The sequence below is a fragment of the Triticum urartu genome, unplaced genomic scaffold, assembly GCF_003073215.2.
Source record: "Triticum urartu cultivar G1812 unplaced genomic scaffold, Tu2.1 TuUngrouped_contig_6694, whole genome shotgun sequence".
NCBI classification, from domain to species: domain Eukaryota; kingdom Viridiplantae; phylum Streptophyta; class Magnoliopsida; order Poales; family Poaceae; genus Triticum; species Triticum urartu.
In genome coordinates this window covers 1-16346 of record NW_024117476.1, presented here as the reverse complement: position 1 = coordinate 16346, position 16346 = coordinate 1, and the positions used below count along the sequence as shown (strand labels likewise).

Here is a 16346-nt window from a genome sequence, read left to right as displayed (position 1 = left end):
GGTAGTACCGTGGCCGTATCCATGGCCGGCCTCGGTCCACACCTTCTATATCTAAATAGAGACATCTTACTAGATGATTTTCCTACCTTCTCATGAAGCCACGTCATCTAAATTATTATAGACATTGATGCAGTGGAGCTCAGGAGTCTGCAGCCATCCGATGAAAAGTTGTCAATATTACTAAGACTTTGCCACCGCTAAGTGGAAATACCGGTTCGTTCCTTTCCAACGGCCCCGCTCGCTTCACCTCAACAATTCTTTTTGTTTTCTTTTTATAAACGAAACGAAGCGTCTAATTTTCTTCCTGATTGCTGCACCTTCCTCTTATTTCTTCCTCCACGCTTCCTTTCATCTCCAAGCAATAAATTTCCAGCGTTGTCTTCCCAATTCTTATGCCCCCTCTTCCCATACACCGTAGCCGGCCAAGCCTCTCTGGCCATGGACATTAGAGACATGCGCCTAGCCGCCTTCCCGGTGCCCATGATCGCCGCTGACCTCCTGGTGAACCATGCGTGCCACCATCAGCGACCTCCTTCAACACCACATGCGTCAGAGGTGGAAGCTCTCCTTCTGTCTATCTCCTCAGATCTGAACGGCATTTGTTTTACTTAGATTTGTGGTAAGGCCTAATTTCCAATCAGAGTAACTGTGCTAGGAAGGGTGAGGGCGCCAACCCCCAATCATAGTTCGGCGGTGTGATGGATCCAGATCCATGCCAATCATCGCCATGTATTCCGGATCTCAATAAAAGTACTGCCTCTATAGCCAAAGGTAGGAGCAGGAAGATGAGGTCGTTCCCATAGTATATTTGGGCAGATCATTACGCCTGTGTCGTTCCCCTCAAGCCATATATGTTCTTTTAGTGGAAGAGATGCATACTTACTGTAAATTCAGATGAGGTCGTTCCGGTCGTATATGTGTCCAGATCTTTGCTCTACGGGCCTGATGTATACTGTAAATGCACCTTACTCTTTTTTACTGATTGGTATGTGGCTTGTGGTCATGTACGAATACTAAGATCTATGAATGTGCAGATTGGAAAATTCATCAGAGTACTGCATGGGAGGTCCTATCATTCATCATCCAGATTTTTTGTGCGTTAGTTTCTTCAAATTTTCTTTAAGTTTATATATAGCCATATCATTTGTGGTTCATCTTATTTTGCAGAGAGTTTGGTTGGTTTGCTTGGATAAGGATTTAGGAGGTGCTTTCAGTTAGAGCCGATGAAGTTCTAATATGCAATTCAGCACCTTCAGAGTAGTATTCTGTAAGATTTTTTATGATAAAAAGTAATTTAATTTTGAAAGATTTGTGGTTGGAATTTTTCTTTCATTTTGGTTACGCGTTCGTTGTAGTTATCTCCCTCTCTCTGTATGTTGTTACATAATATGACTTGATGGTGATTTAGTTTGCAACATTTGTGAAGCCTGGCTATGTCTACAGATTTTTTGGTTCTTTCCAGACATGCTCAGGGCCCCTCTCGGCTTTGTTGGTGGATTCCTTTCTAAAATCCTCTTTGTTGAAATGATATATAATGTAATGTTAGGTTAATCCTTTTGCTTTCGCCCAGGTGATGATGAGAAGGCAAGCAATACGAGCAGAAAAGCATGTGTAGTATTGAATTTGTAGTTGGATATAGCACTTCACCGTTTCGTTATTCGAGAATAATTTATTTGTCCCTGACTGCATTTTATAATGCTATGTTGCCTTGCTATTTCACATACATTGTTTGACGACCCCTAAAAGTCAGTATCTACTCCACTTCCTAGGGCCGGGTTAGTATCCTAATATTGTGGAACAAGGGCTCTCTGAATTGCTGTGATATGCTAGGTTGTAAAGTTTTCGTTCAATATCAAGATTATTATTTCTTTTGATTACAACACGGTATATAACACATTTGTTGTTTTCTGACTCACTGATTTTTTTATGCAGATCTAGAGAGCTTTGGTATAGAGTGCTATGTTTATTATTTAAGTGATTGCAAGTGTTGTTTGAATATTTCCACAAACACGATTCTTTGATGTCCAGTTGCCATTTTAGTAACATGCTCTTTCATGCTTTTACATTTGTCGGTTGAATCCACCAACTAAATCAGCAGCTCGCATACTTTGTATATTGTTCCCAAACCATCAGTGAAGCATCAGCTGTTGTGCCTCGGCCAGCAAGCTTGCTCCACACAGAAATATCAAGAGACGGACGCCGGAGACAACAAAGGGGAAACTATAGGCATGGTTTGCTTGTGGGCTGTGTGTGCTCAGTTAGCGATCTATAGCTGTATGTGATGTATCCGACCTTTGTTCATCTTTCTAAACTATATCCGCAAGAGTCACTGCAGTTTTCCTTCTTTTGGCTGATGGGTTTCATTTTCAATGGAAAATAGAAGCAGGGACTTACTCCCTGTGTTCTGAAAAATGTTTCTGCTGTTAGAAAATTCATTTGTTTAAACCAAGTGTGCATCACACATAGTTACCCTATAGAAGTTTCCGAGTTTTGCTTACTGAGGTAGCAATGTCGGAATATATTAACAGTACACTGTTTTTTTTATGAATGGTTCATTATTTTGGCAAGCCGAAGGGTTTACAACTTCGTTAGATTGATGACGTTGAAAATCTTTTGTTTACTTGCAGTCTCGCTCTCCCCCTCGACACTTCCAACAGCCCGTTTATGAGTTGCGTTATGCTCTAAGGAGATGCTCAACATAAGACTACAAATTTCCGCAGCAACGCGCGGGGTATCTACTAGTTGACCTCAACGACGAGAACAACGTTAATGGTACCCGCGGTAGTACCGTGGCTGGTTTTATTTATGTTTTCTATTTTTAATTAATGTACAAACAGACTTTTGGTGGCAATGTCTATATTTCTAATTAAAAAATTGGTTAAAATCCAAAATGTGTCCTACGCATGTTTTTTTTTGAAATAACCTTAGACTTTATTAATCAACTGAGAAGACTTACATCTTTCAAAACAAAGGGCAAGAGAAAAGAGGGTGGATCACCATCCCAATTGAAATCTAATTGAGAATCATAAGAGCGCTTCACCAGTTGGTGAGCAACACAATTTACCTCCCGGGGGCAGTAAGAAAAAGGAAACTCCTTTGATCATCGTGGCCTTTGCAAAACATTCCGCCAGCGTTGCCGTATGAGGACTTTGGTGTCCGCCTGACCGATCCAAATGACAAAAGACGGAGAGCAATTTATTAAGAAGTACTCCTTGCGGTAGCCTTGCAAGGGTCACTTTTGGTGGTCTGGAGCGAGCCACTTGTCACGTGTTGGGCGCTTCCTTCGTTTTTTTTACTGGTTTTTGTGTTTTAGATGATTTTTTGTTCATTTTTTCTTCAGTTTTTGGGTTTTTTGCCTAGTTTTCCCTAGGCTTTGGAAAAAAATTAATTTTTTTACACTTTTTCTTTTTTTTCTTCGAGAAGCATAGATTTACTTCTCGTGGACGCACATATTTGCTCCTGTGAGAGTCTCGGAAAAGGAAAAAAAAACATGTTTTTTCGCTACCATAAGAGACACAAATTTACTTCTCATGGAGGCACCTATTTGCTTCCGCGAGAGGCATCGAAAAAGAAAAAAAAAAGGCATCGACAAAGAAAAAAAATGCATTTTTTTGCTATCGTGAGAGACACAGATTTGCTTCGGCGAGTGGCAGAACTGTGCCTGTCAGAAAAGAAAAAAGACATTTTTCATCAGCGAAAGGCACATATTTACTTTTCATGGAGGCAAAGAGTTGCTCCCGCGAGCAAAGCTTTACCTCTCGAAAAAGGAAAAATACACGGTTTTTTTTTTCGTGAGAGGCACAACCTCTTTGGAAAAGAGAAAACAAGTGAAAAAACCCGCTCTTCTGGTTCGGTTTTTTCGTGAAAAAAGTTCAAAACTATTAACGTGGGATCTTGTTTCGAAGATGTCGACACGAGGAATTCAACGGTGAAAACGGTTCCGAATTTGGACTCTCTTCATTTTTTATGTAAAGTATATTACTTTCGGCATGATAAATCACATAATTATAGACAATTTTGAATGAAATTAAACTTGGTTAAATCATTGATTAGCGACAAGTACATTATTTAGGCTAGGAAAGAAAGAGATACATGCAATTGAAAGAGGTACTTTCTTTTTTTCTCAACAAGTAAAGATGCATACAATCGGATAAGAGATACCTTTTTCTTTTTCGTGAAGGGTAAAAAAGGGAATTACGTACAAGTAATTAGAAATGCATCTTACACAATGAAATTTCGCAAAAACCGGACACATTGGATTTCACAAAATTCCCGCACCATTTTGCCAACTAAACACAGGCGCATTCTCTTTCCCCGGCTGGCGGCGGCGATGGCTACCCGCAGAGCCAAAAAGCGAAAATGGCATGAGGCCGAGTTGGTCGCCGGCGTCCGACCACCGGCGAGCGGCAAGCGCGAAGTCGGAGAAGGTCCCGACCTGATCAGCAACCTACCCGACGGCGTTCTCTGCGACATCATCTCGCTCCTCCCCACCGAGGACGGCGCCCGCACCCAGATCCTCTCCACCCGGTGGCGCCCCCTCTTTCGCTCCGCCCCGCTCAACCTCGACGTCGAGCTCCGCCGCAAAGACGAGCCCGCCTCCTCCGGCCTCGTCTCCCGCATTCTCGCCGAGCACCAGGCGCGCTGCCGCCGGCTCGCCCTGATCTGGCACGGCTACGAATCTGACCACGTCTTCCCATTACTGAACGGCTGGCTCGAGTCGCCGGCCTTCAAAGGCCTCTCCGAGTTCGATCTGTGGCTAAAGCAAGAGGAAATTTGCCAGAAACTTCGGTTTGTGCCAACGTGGGAGGTTCCGTATGGGCTGCCACTGTCCTTGCTCCGGCTTTTGCCCAAGCTCCGCATCCTCAGCATCAAGTGCACCTGCTACGTGATCCATTTCCCCTCCACTACCACCTTGGCCGGCGATCTACATTTTCACGAACTCAAGCAGCTCACACTTAAAGGTGTCGTTGTCTCGGAGGGCTTCCTCCATGGCCTTCTTGCTGGATGCACCGTGCTGGAGAGCTTGGTACTTAGTGGATTGGAAGGTGCCTGTGGTTTTCGGATCAACTCGTCCACCCTTAGGAGGCTAGGGGTGTCGTCTGGTTTTGGTTGGACAGATGAATTGTTGCGAGAAGTCATTGTTGAGGATGCCCCTGTCCTAGAGAAGTTGTTCCTATGTGGGAGAGATCACAACCTATCTGTCCGTGTGCTTTACGCACCCAAACTGGACTTCTTGGGTTCTCTGCCAGAAGGGTTCACCAAAGGCAAGCTTGAAACCAATGTTCTTCAGGTAACCGCAACTTTTTTTTTGTTATGCCTTGCATATTCTGTGCTAACCATTTGTGTGTATTACTTAATTCAGGGAATTGTTGCCGTCAATTTGATGAATGTGGTGCGGACAGTTAAAGTTTTGGTTTTGCGCATGTCCCCTCCAAGTGTTGATGATGCCATTGACTTCGTGACATTCTTTCCTTGCTTGGAGAAGTTATATATTTTGGTGAGATTTTTTTGCAATCAATCTACTTTAGAGGCCTCTTTATCTTATGGCTAGTTGCTTCATTCATTTTCTTCTTGCGCCATCAGCACATCAATCACTCTATGTCGAACAATATTCCAATCTAACTACAAATCACATTACAGTTATTCCGGGATGGGGCATCAAAAAGAGCACGAAACCATTTTCCACTTGGTTATATTGAATGTTTGGAGCTCCATCTCAAAAAGGTAGTGCTGATAAATTATCATGGATCACCGAGAGATGTTCATTTTGCAAGGTTCTTTCTGTTGAACGCAAAAGTGCTAGAACTGATGGAGTTTGCAACACGCAAATCGGAAGGTCGAAAGAAATGCATTTCTGAATGGATAGCTAGCCAACCAATGAAACTACAGCTGGATAACAGGGCTTCTCAAGGTGCTCAGTTTAATTTTACCGATGCTTCTTACTACGATGACGGGATACATATTGGGCACATCCATGACCTGACTGTTAGTGACCCCTTTGATAGATCATTGTGTCGATGTCGTGATATCGATGTACTTTGAGATACTCTCGGTTGTTGCGTTCTTATTTCATGGCTTGGGAAAACTTTAGATGGTATCTGTAATGTTTGACATTTGCTTTAGTTGGAACATCTGTATTTCTTTGCCAATCTATGTTGCTACATCACATGCATATTCCCATTGGTATTTTGATATCTTTAATTTCCCTGTAGTAATTTGTGTGCGTTCTCCCAGTTAAGACCATGGAGGGGTCATAGTCGTGTGATTGTTTCTCCCATTGTCATCTATATATGGTTATGGTCTCATTGATCTGTGTGACTTGGCACCTAAATTGTGAAATCTGATGTTTTTGGAGCCCCTAGCAAAAATTCATATCCGCATTTGAGATTGGAACTGCACATTTTCTTGGTAGCTGCAGTGATTGGAGCCACTAGTTCTCACCTTGCTTATCACCGTTTTAGCTACATGCTTAATTTACAATTTATGGCGGGGATACATAAGCTTTTTTTTTTCATTCTCGAAGAAAAAACATAAGTTTTTTCTTTTGCGTGCACACTATTTGTGCATCCTGTGTAGGTGATGTTTGCGTATTTGGCATTAGAGTGTTCCTATGAGGCGTAAACACATTACCTTGCATCAAAAGCCAGGATCACAAGTGCGGTGAGCTATCGCAACATTGTTTTCTACATATGCAACAAAAGGGGAAAGCGTGCTCCGTCACATGGTCATATACATATGTAAAGCATTTATTATTTTGATAGGAAAAACACTTTTCCATTAAACCAGTGTGCACAACGAACCCTTCCAGCATAGACGCCAGCAGCATATGTGCTTCTTCTTTGCACTTTGCTAAGTAGAGTTCCTCAATTTGCTATTTCTAGGGTAAAAAAAAACTTAGAGCTAAGTTTTTTTTAGGAAAAAACTTTGCTAAGTTCAGGGTCGTTTGGATAGACTTGCTTTCTGGGTCTGTCCATCTCAAGAGAACGGGCTCGATTCCGTCTACAGCCGTATAGAGCGAGATAGGCCCAACAGCCCAGCTCAGCCCAACGGCAATCGGCACTTAGCAGACAGACTACCCGCGCTGCGCCGCCACGCCGGCCGCTCCCCCTCCTCGCCGTCATCTCCAATCGGACCTCCGCGCACCACTGCCGGCCTCCGCCGCACCGCTCCTTTCCTGCGCTGCGCTCGGCTCCTCCTCGCCATGGGTAAGGCCTCCAAAGACAAGCGGGTACGCGACCTCCCTCTCTCCCCTTCTCAGCCAGCTCCCCTCCCTCCCCTCCCCTCCCCCGTTTCGCTTCGCTGCCTCTTACCGTGCCCGCGACTCGCTGCTCCGCCCGTCGGTTTCCCAGGACATCTACTACCGGAAGGCCAAGGAGGAGGGGTGGAGGGCTCGCAGCGCCTTCAAGCTCATGCAGATCGACCAGGAGTTCAACATCTTCCACGGTCTCGTCTCACCCCTATCAGCTCGCTCGCCTTCCTGCCGCTTGCTTCCATTGATGCTCAGCATCAAATTAACCACGGGGCGTTCTCGTTTTGCTGTTCGTGTGTGCAGGAGTGAAGCGTGCCGTTGACCTCTGCGCTGCCCCTGGGAGCTGGAGCCAGGTACTCGCATGCTCAGTTTCCCCCACTCATCCTTGCATCCGTTTGTTTCATTGTCATACTTGCATCCGTTTGTTTCATTGCTTATTATTGCAATCACAATTGCAGGTTTTGAGCCGCAATTTGTATCTACCGGCAAAGCTAACGTCTGACGGCAAGTGAGTAATAGCGTTAGTGCGAACACTCCTTATGTTCCAACATAATTTCATTCTTTGTATCTGATTGTTTCTGTGCTCTGCTTACACCAGAGATGGTGGCCTTCCTCTCATCGTCGCAATCGATCTGCAACCGATGGCTCCCATAGAAGGTGTCATACAGGTGCAGGGCGACATCACCAATGCTCGAACAGCTGAAGTGGTAAGATGGATAGACGTGTAGATAAATTCTTTGTAATGATTTTTTTGCTTGCTGTAACAGATGTAAATATGCTGCCAGGTTATCAGGCATTTTGATGGATGCAAAGCGGACTTGGTTGTCTGTGATGGTGCCCCTGATGGTAAGATTGCATGCTAGATGAGTGGTTCATAACCATGGTACATGTGTTCATGGTACTTCTGTTTCTTACTTCGCTTTGGATGATTGCAGTTACTGGACTTCATGATATGGACGAGTTTGTTCAGTCCCAGCTTATATTGGCGGTTGGTATATTTTGCTCTGTCTCTGCTTATCAATTTAGATCAGAGATACTTTTTGGAAGCAATTCGCACTGTCCATAAGATACATTGCCCAAAAATAATGCTACCTTAACACTGCAGTTTATGTTCGGCATTCTACCTTAAAATGTTTACTTTCGGTGCAATACCTTATTTGTATTTTTGTATTGAACATTGGGCCATGTTTACTCAACCTTTGGATAACCGTTGTTGTTTATGTTGTAGAACTACATGGTGTAACACTACGGTTCCATTAACTTGTTATATTTTCAACTAGTTGCAGTTTTCATTGGCTTAGTTTTCCAGATTGAACTTGCAAGTTGCTTGTTTATTTGGCTAATTTGTGTATATATATGTGTTGCATTTAGGCACTGACAATTGTGACTCATGTACTCAAAGTTGGTGGAAAATTTGTTGCGAAGATTTTCCGGGGTAAAGATACAAGTCTCCTGTATTGCCAGGTATTGGTTGGTGCTGGTTTGCTTGTCTGGTTAGGAATTTCCATATGTACTTCAGAAACATTTTGTTTGATCGAGGAAGTTAGTCATCAGTTTTCATGTGTCTTTTCTGTATAGGTTGATTACAAATAGTCTATATTGTTATCCAGATTGTTGCCTCAAGTTTTTCTCTCAATTGTACACGGTAGAGTTGTCATGATATTGCTACAATTTTACACGCTGTTTAGTAGAAGTGGCATTTAACTTACTGATTCAGTCTAGATGTTTGCACAAGGTGTTTATGTGGAAACGGTATAGTGCTTATTGCTATCAATGTTTTATGCAGTTAAAGCTGTTCTTCTCACAAGTTACATTTGCAAAGCCAAAAAGCAGCCGCAACTCAAGTATCGGTAAGCCTTCGTTGCTTAAAAGGAGAATGGGTCGGCATGTACCTTTTGTATGTCTGCCTATTTTCCCATATGACACGTCATTTTTGTCGCATTACTGATATTCTGATGTTTTTGTCTTTTTAGCATCGATAATATTTTCCGCTTGATGGGAAGTGTTTTTTTATATGGTCTTAACTTTATGTTTGTCAAACAGAGGCATTTGCAGTTTGCGAGAACTACTCACCTCCAGAGGGCTTCAAAGAGAAAGATTTATATCACCTGCTGGAGAAAGTGGGAACTCCTTCTGGGGCTGATGATTTAGGTACTGAGAATGATATGCTCTACTGCCGCAATAGGCTGAATGTATGATACATGATACTAACTTCTCTATGCTATTTTTCACGTGCAGATTGCAGAAGCGGATGGTTGGAGGGACCAAACAAGGTCTACATCCCGTTTCTGGCTTGTGGCGACCTCAGCGGTTACGATTCAGACCGTTCATACCCCCTCCCGAGCACAGAAGGCGGCACCTACCAGAGCCTAGATCCAGTCCAGCCTCCCATCGCCCCGCCGTACAAAACTGCGTTGGAGATGAAGAAGGCGTCTAGCCACGGTGCTGGCGCAGATACCGGCAAATCATCTCTCGACCCCTAAACTACATTATAGCTGCAGTTTATGCTCATCTACCCGATCGCCACATGGAAACATGTGAATCGGCATGCAGCGACGTTCAGCACATGTTGCAGAGTAGATGCTGAAGTTGAAGCTGAATTTTGGTTATTCATCCAATCTTGAAGGCAATAGCATGTAGAAGAGATGGTATAAACCGAGAGGTATGCATGCCATGTGCCAAGCAACTCTGTAATGAACTAAGCCTGGGAGGGCGCTCCTATGGATTTTCGACTAAGCCTGGATCATCATTGTAGTACTTTGACTTGTGGTTATTTCTGGTATTTTCCATATTGCTGTGTGTAAGTACAAAAATCCTGATCCTACCAGCCTGGGATCGTGGCAAACGGTGGTTTATGAGAAATTCAAAAATGAAGTCTTGAATTAAACGCAGTTGATTATTAAGCAATGTGAAGGAGAGCGGCGATTTGGCGCCCAGGGGTATAAAAGCAACCCTTTCTTCTTCCTCTAGCCCAATCTTTCCCATTTGAACTACCCTCCATTAGATCTTGAAAAAGCTCACACCCCATTGATTCCTCCAACAAATCTCGCCCAAACTTTGATGATTCAAAGAGGAATTTGTGACCCCCCTACTTGTACTTACCAACCTTGTTACTCCAGGAGTTTGGAGGCTGCTAAGCAGTAGGAGTCTCCAAAACACTTTGATGTGTGTAAACCATGGTATATCTGCTAACAGTGGATACAATCATGCTAAAATACTGTTGTTTTTTCAATACTTTGGTTTTTACAATAATTTGCTGCCAAACACACCCAAATGGTTGGCGGCAAAACATCTCTCGGTTTTTCCAATTGCTAGCCCAAGTTTGTCTAATGTGTGGCAATCCACCAGGCGGGGGCAGGATATGTACTCCACGAGCTGCCCAGGTAGCTTATCCAGCAGACCTTGGAGAACCTTCTGACCTGCACACAAAATTGTTGCCGTTCAGTGATGGGTGTCGCAGTTATTTTTCAGGTCAGGAATAGCCACGGTGGTAAAGCAGCCGGAGTTAGTCGAAGGTATGTGAAACTGCTGCTGACCTATTTTTCTTCATGCGAGCAAACTGTACAATGTTCCGGCTCGCGACATGACCTGTTGAGCTTTCCAGCCGCTTACCGTAGCCCGCCTCTAGCATCTGACAAAGCCAGGGGGAATTGTCAGATAAACATTAGTGATACTTCATGTTGTAGTGAAAAATAACCAGGCAGCCTTTGCTTATCAGGCAAACTACATGTGATTAGTTGAATTGTTTCTGGAGGTGCAAGTGAATTCCTGCATCTTCGTTGGACGCATGGCACCGCAGATGCCGTTGAAGTGCGCTCATGAAGCTCAATTCTGAAAATATTCAGTAAATGTGTACCTTCATTTCTGTGAAATCAGCATCCCCTATTCCCACAATGATAATAGACAAGGGCAACTCTGATGCCCTCACAATAGAATCTACTGTTTCTTGCTTGTCAGTAAATTCTCCAGCCTGCAAACAATGCTTGGGTGAATTTTGTGAACTGACAGCGATCACATGAGGATATCTGATTACATACCGTAATAATGAGCAAGACCGAATATGTTTTACTTCCATTTTCCACAGAATGGCTGACAATTTCTGCAGCTTTGTTGATCACGGGCCCAAACATGGTTGGCCCCGCAAGGGAAACCAATTTTAGAGTAGATTCATAAGCTGCAAATGCCTCAGCAACTCCTGTGAGCTGTGATAGGAATACAAGTCCGTAAACATCAAAAGGCGGTCTAAGAAATACAAGTGCTATCAGCTGCAAAAAATGCATCACATCTGCAAAAGTGATATATAAGCAATATGATTAAAATATCATTAGTTATTCTGTACTATTATACACGTTCTGCTCTAACATTTTGGCAGCATTCAGCAACAATTCTGGAACAACATCATTTTGTAGCACGATATTTCTTGTGCCAATAGATCGAACATGATAAGAACATCACTATTTTGTAACCATGACATTCATGAGTCGAACAGGAATCTAATTTCTGAGTCAACAATATCTGCCTGCTAACATTTGCAAGGCCGAAGGGTATTCGAAGCTTAACAGAACTGGGCTCTGGAGCGCTACGTTCTCGTGTGTGAAACATTAGTTGTTCAGTTAAATACTACTGATGAAAAACAAGTAAATGAACGAAGTACATAATGAATCTTACCTCCTCACTGACCAAGTTGAAACAGCGTGATAGATGATGGCCTTGTATAGATGCACCAAAACCCAATGCTTGAATTTTGCTACCATTGCCATACGACCGCAGAACTTTGCCGACCCCTTGTATTGCCTGGTGCATCATATGGTTCAATGAGAAGGCCTTCAGTTTCAAGAATTTCGAATTGACGTCATAAAATTCCTAACCTGCTGGTATAAGTTTAGACTGCCAGAGGGGTCAATGTAGTGCCAAGACCATTGTGAACCAGGATTACCATTATTTGCTGGAAACACAAGCACAAAAAAATCGTACATAAACAACAAATCTTTAACATAGCTACATAAAAATCATTTAAGCTGTTAATTAATAAACTAACCTGTAAAATCTATAGCCACCATAAACTTGAGCTCAAAACCGTAGGATATATAGTCCAAGAAAGTATATTTTACCTTTTCCTGGAAATTATCCAAGAATAGTTTTCCTTTCTTTCTTTTTAAGAGCTGTCCTTTCAAAAGAACAAAGATTGCTTACGTCAAGAGGCTAGAAGGAGTGATTTTTTGTTAAGTAGATTGCATCGTATAATTAAAATCTAACCTTCCTTTGTCCCTTATGGCTGTATAAATCTGCTCCAGCTTTTGACTTATACAGTGTTTCAAGCTCACTGACAGTTGTATGGAGAGTCCTATTTGTCAAAACAGTAATGAAAATGATTAAACTAAGGGATCAATGGCAAAATATGCCAAACTACTTTCTCAACAAACCTACCCAATAATTCTGTGATTTCCATTGGCATCAAAATCTAAACACTCAACTAGCAGTGGGGTATCCTGAAATAAAGTCACAGGTTGAAAAACAAAAGATCAGATTAACCTTGAATTGCACATGGGCAAAACTTGGCGACGAAAATATTCATTTTCGGAATAATAGCACTAACTTGGCACCCGCCAAAAAGATAAATGTACTTGCCTTGCTACCATACTGTTGTGATGTCAGTGCCATAGGCCTCCAAACAGGTTTTAAACTGTTATCGACCACTTCTGTTTCACAGAGAGGAATTGCAGTAGGACTTTCTGACAACCTTGAGATTCTCAGGAAGGGATCCTGCATAACATAAATCAATCATTTACAACTGCAACTAATCTGCCACCTTATAACTACCAAGGAAGTTATACATACACTTTTTGAGTCAGTGCCCTTGTTATACAGGTTCAGGCAGTGGAATGTCATCTCAACTGCCATCCTTGACGAAACATTTTCTTGAGCATGAACAGTCAATGTGCTATGTAGTGGAGCTCCATAATCATTTCGGAGGTTCAGTTTTAGGCTCCGATTTGGCCTTGTCAGTACCTGGGAAAACAACAAAGGGGTGCAAAATAAAATGTAAGGAGAATGAATTTTTGTTTCTTTTCCTTCATTTGCATTTATTTAGGGAAATTATATAGTGCAGCTGGATTATGCATTGGATCATCTAACTGATGTTGGACAACCTCGGATAAACTGCAGATGGCTTCCCCTAGAAAATATTGATCACCCCAACACAACATCTGCATAAGATAAATGATTTAGACTTCAATAGTTGCGTATGAAGTAACAGACTAGAAATTCCAAGGAGGCTATTATATTAAGGAAGAAGAATTGTTACAGAGATACATGGCCTAACATATCAATGGAACAAACTTAGGCTAACCTTATAGAAAGAAAAACAGAAAACAGTTAAAAGGTACATGATCATGAAGGAGGCTATAATGTTGCTGCCTTGTGTGAGTCACTAAGGTAAAAGATAGCCTAAAGAAAACTTGCAATTATTTTTCTGCTAAACGAAACAATTCTAACATCAGCACATCTTCCAGATTAATATTCTGTCCAAATTCTACCTCTTTGTTTTGAGCACTCGTTGATTGTATATGGACAATGTGAGTTTTCATATCTTTCGTCTTTTAACCCGCAAAAATCTTTCGTCTTTTGACCGATGTTTCATTACGCAGGGGCAATAATGAGCAAACAAACACAGGTAAAATGCTCACATGTGTGCGGAAGAAAGAATGAGGCCCCAAACGTGTAATCTGGCTACATGTTTAATACCATTTACTGAGTCCATCTGTTTGGAGGCTTAATTCTTTGTTGGGAAAATATGCATCACCATGTAAGATTGTTTTGGTAGAAAGCAATGTGCTGAATTCTTTCACCATTTTACTAGGCATGTTGATTATGTTTTAACATATTGGCCATTTTCTCCTGCATGACTGCATAATATTGTACTGACCACAGACCTCTTTTCAATAATTATTTTCTATTAGCACGAAAGGATTAAAGGATTTACACCACTAAATGTGGCCATACAAGAATAATGAAGAAAGTGAAATAAAACAACAAAGCTTGTCTTGATTTCAAACATGGCTCCAACAAAAACATGAATTACGGGCCCAGAATATACCTTCACTGGTGTATTGAGATGCTTTTTGGCAATGTCATATATCCTGAATCTATGATGAGCCAAAAAAAAGAAGCACTCAGTATGAGATTTCTAGAAGTAATGAGTATTTTATATTTTTATAAACTTACGTGAGTGGTTGCACAACCGCAAATCTGTAATTTATTATGGTTCTCGTGACCCACAATGGTTCCAGTGAATTCAATATCACTTCAGTGCGGCCAATCTCTTCAAGGTCTTCATTTACTTTTGTGTAAACCACTAAAATAGCATTAGTCTGCACCAAGCAAAGTAGATGACAGTTATAGGCTCTGGTACACACATGTACTGTAAAAGATTTTGTACACCACAATGAAAACTGGACAGCATGATACATGTGTACTGATGCAATAACATATTCAAACACAATTAAATTGAATTAAATAAAGCATTGCAATGAACTTTGGCGTACAGACAAAGATATCAAAATAATAACGAAAACAGAGCAATCTACCGTGAAAATGAGGCGCATCGCTTTCTGCAATGGTGGTTTCATGTTTCAGCTATTCGGAGCATAAGCCATATTTTCTTAGATACAACTAATATTGGGATGCAAAAGGTATTTTTCCACTGGAATTGTAGTTCTTTACATACAACTTATAGGGCTAAATTAGAAATCCATTTCTTTTTGCCTTTTGTATCACAACTATCCTCATAAAACTACAAGCCTAAACAATGCCAATTTGGAACTCCCGATATTGCTGAGCACACACTTTTTTGGTTCTAGAAAAAGGTTAGAAAATACAAATAACACGTGGATATAGCAAACTCGGTCCGGTCCCTTGGGAGCGCAAAAGATAACTAACATTGAGCAACATCTAGTTCAGTTCCAAGACTTCATTTCACTTTCAAAGTTATTGTCCAAAAATTGAGCCGCACAAGCAGGAAGGGAATATGAATGCAGAGATTGAAATGTGGGAACAACTGAATGTTAGTTCTTACCTCAAAAGGAGTATCTGCATTTCCCAACTTGGAAGCTGAAAAAGATAACTGTAATGCAGGAATATGGCGATAGGTCAGTGAAATGGGATCATATTGACATCCACTATCAGCTCGAGTTAATCATGCAACGCCCACTACGTCGAATTGGTTCTTCTATGTTACTGCTGGCTCAGGTTAGAAAAGAAGAGGAAAAAGCTTGCTACTCTTCTAGCATATACTACGTAGATTATTGTAAGGTCTAAACATTTTAACAGATAAACAGAGACTAAAAAATTCTTCTAGCCCAAAATTCAGTCATCGGCATGAATTATGACTCATGACACATAGGTGGCACACAAATCGCTGCAAGCATATATATACTTGCTTCACTCAGACTTAGTGGTATTATGTTTTATTGAACAACTTCTAAACTACAGGGAACTTAATTAATCATTTAATCTTATAATTGCCTCCAACCGATCATGGATAAAACGTCCACGACTGCCGAGCGCTGAAGTGAGCATATATACCTCGAGAGGGGTGTAGAGGCCGTGAAGCGCGTGGCTGTTCACCCAACACTGGCTCTTCCCCGCTGCGGTGTAACATCCCAAATTTTCAATTTGGAATGTTATACATTAGATCATCGTTGCATATCATATTTTTTTTTGCATTTTGGTTGATCCTAGAAATTCTACGCAACTCAATGACCCACGGAGAGAGTTGGGGATTTCGTTATTTTCATATTTGAGTTTTCTCAAATTTTGAGAATAGGATCATTTGATTTTATTTATTTTATCATCAGTTATTTCTATTACAAAAATATGAGAGAGGGAATAAAATGACTTTCCCAAAATAAAGAAATATTGAGGATCAAATAATAAAATCAAATAAGATTTTATTTCGGAGTTTTTCGGTGTTTTATTTGAATTTAGGAAACATGTGCGTTTTTTAAAATTGCATTTAGGTCCCAAATAAATGTTCACCTTGTGCGGCTTGATTTTAGAAGCCCGCGAAAATTTATCTCGGAATTTTTGGAGTCCGTTT

General features: G+C 41.5%; 3 protein-coding genes across 3 annotated transcripts; 2 read left to right on the top strand and 1 right to left on the bottom strand.

Moving 5' to 3' along the window:
- The first annotated feature begins 4304 nt into the window (after positions 1-4304).
- LOC125530975 (putative F-box/LRR-repeat protein At5g02700) lies at positions 4305-6172 on the top strand. Its single transcript, XM_048695380.1, has 2 exons — positions 4305-5497; positions 5641-6172. The coding sequence occupies exons 1-2, from the start codon at positions 4331-4333 to the stop codon at positions 6040-6042; spliced, it is 1569 nt and encodes a 522-aa protein (XP_048551337.1). The 5' UTR covers positions 4305-4330; the 3' UTR covers positions 6043-6172.
- Positions 6173-7061: 889 nt separating this feature from the next.
- On the top strand, positions 7062-10038 carry LOC125530974 (putative tRNA (cytidine(32)/guanosine(34)-2'-O)-methyltransferase). Its single transcript, XM_048695379.1, has 11 exons — positions 7062-7228; positions 7350-7443; positions 7553-7602; positions 7708-7757; positions 7848-7956; positions 8035-8095; positions 8185-8237; positions 8621-8713; positions 9036-9099; positions 9293-9400; positions 9488-10038. The coding sequence occupies exons 1-11, from the start codon at positions 7202-7204 to the stop codon at positions 9730-9732; spliced, it is 954 nt and encodes a 317-aa protein (XP_048551336.1). The 5' UTR covers positions 7062-7201; the 3' UTR covers positions 9733-10038.
- A 230-nt stretch (positions 10039-10268) lies between these two features.
- LOC125530976 (protein BONZAI 3-like) lies at positions 10269-15894 on the bottom strand (the record flags this gene model as incomplete). The annotated part of the gene is made up of 16 exons (XM_048695381.1): positions 10269-10663; positions 10776-10880; positions 11106-11219; positions 11287-11550; positions 11885-12043; positions 12118-12194; positions 12288-12411; positions 12506-12593; positions 12677-12738; positions 12878-13012; positions 13088-13258; positions 13399-13455; positions 14346-14394; positions 14474-14619; positions 15324-15371; positions 15833-15894. Coding segments are annotated over 16 exons (1832 nt in total), but the record flags the coding sequence as incomplete, so codon positions are not given.
- Positions 15895-16346: the final 452 nt, after the last annotated feature.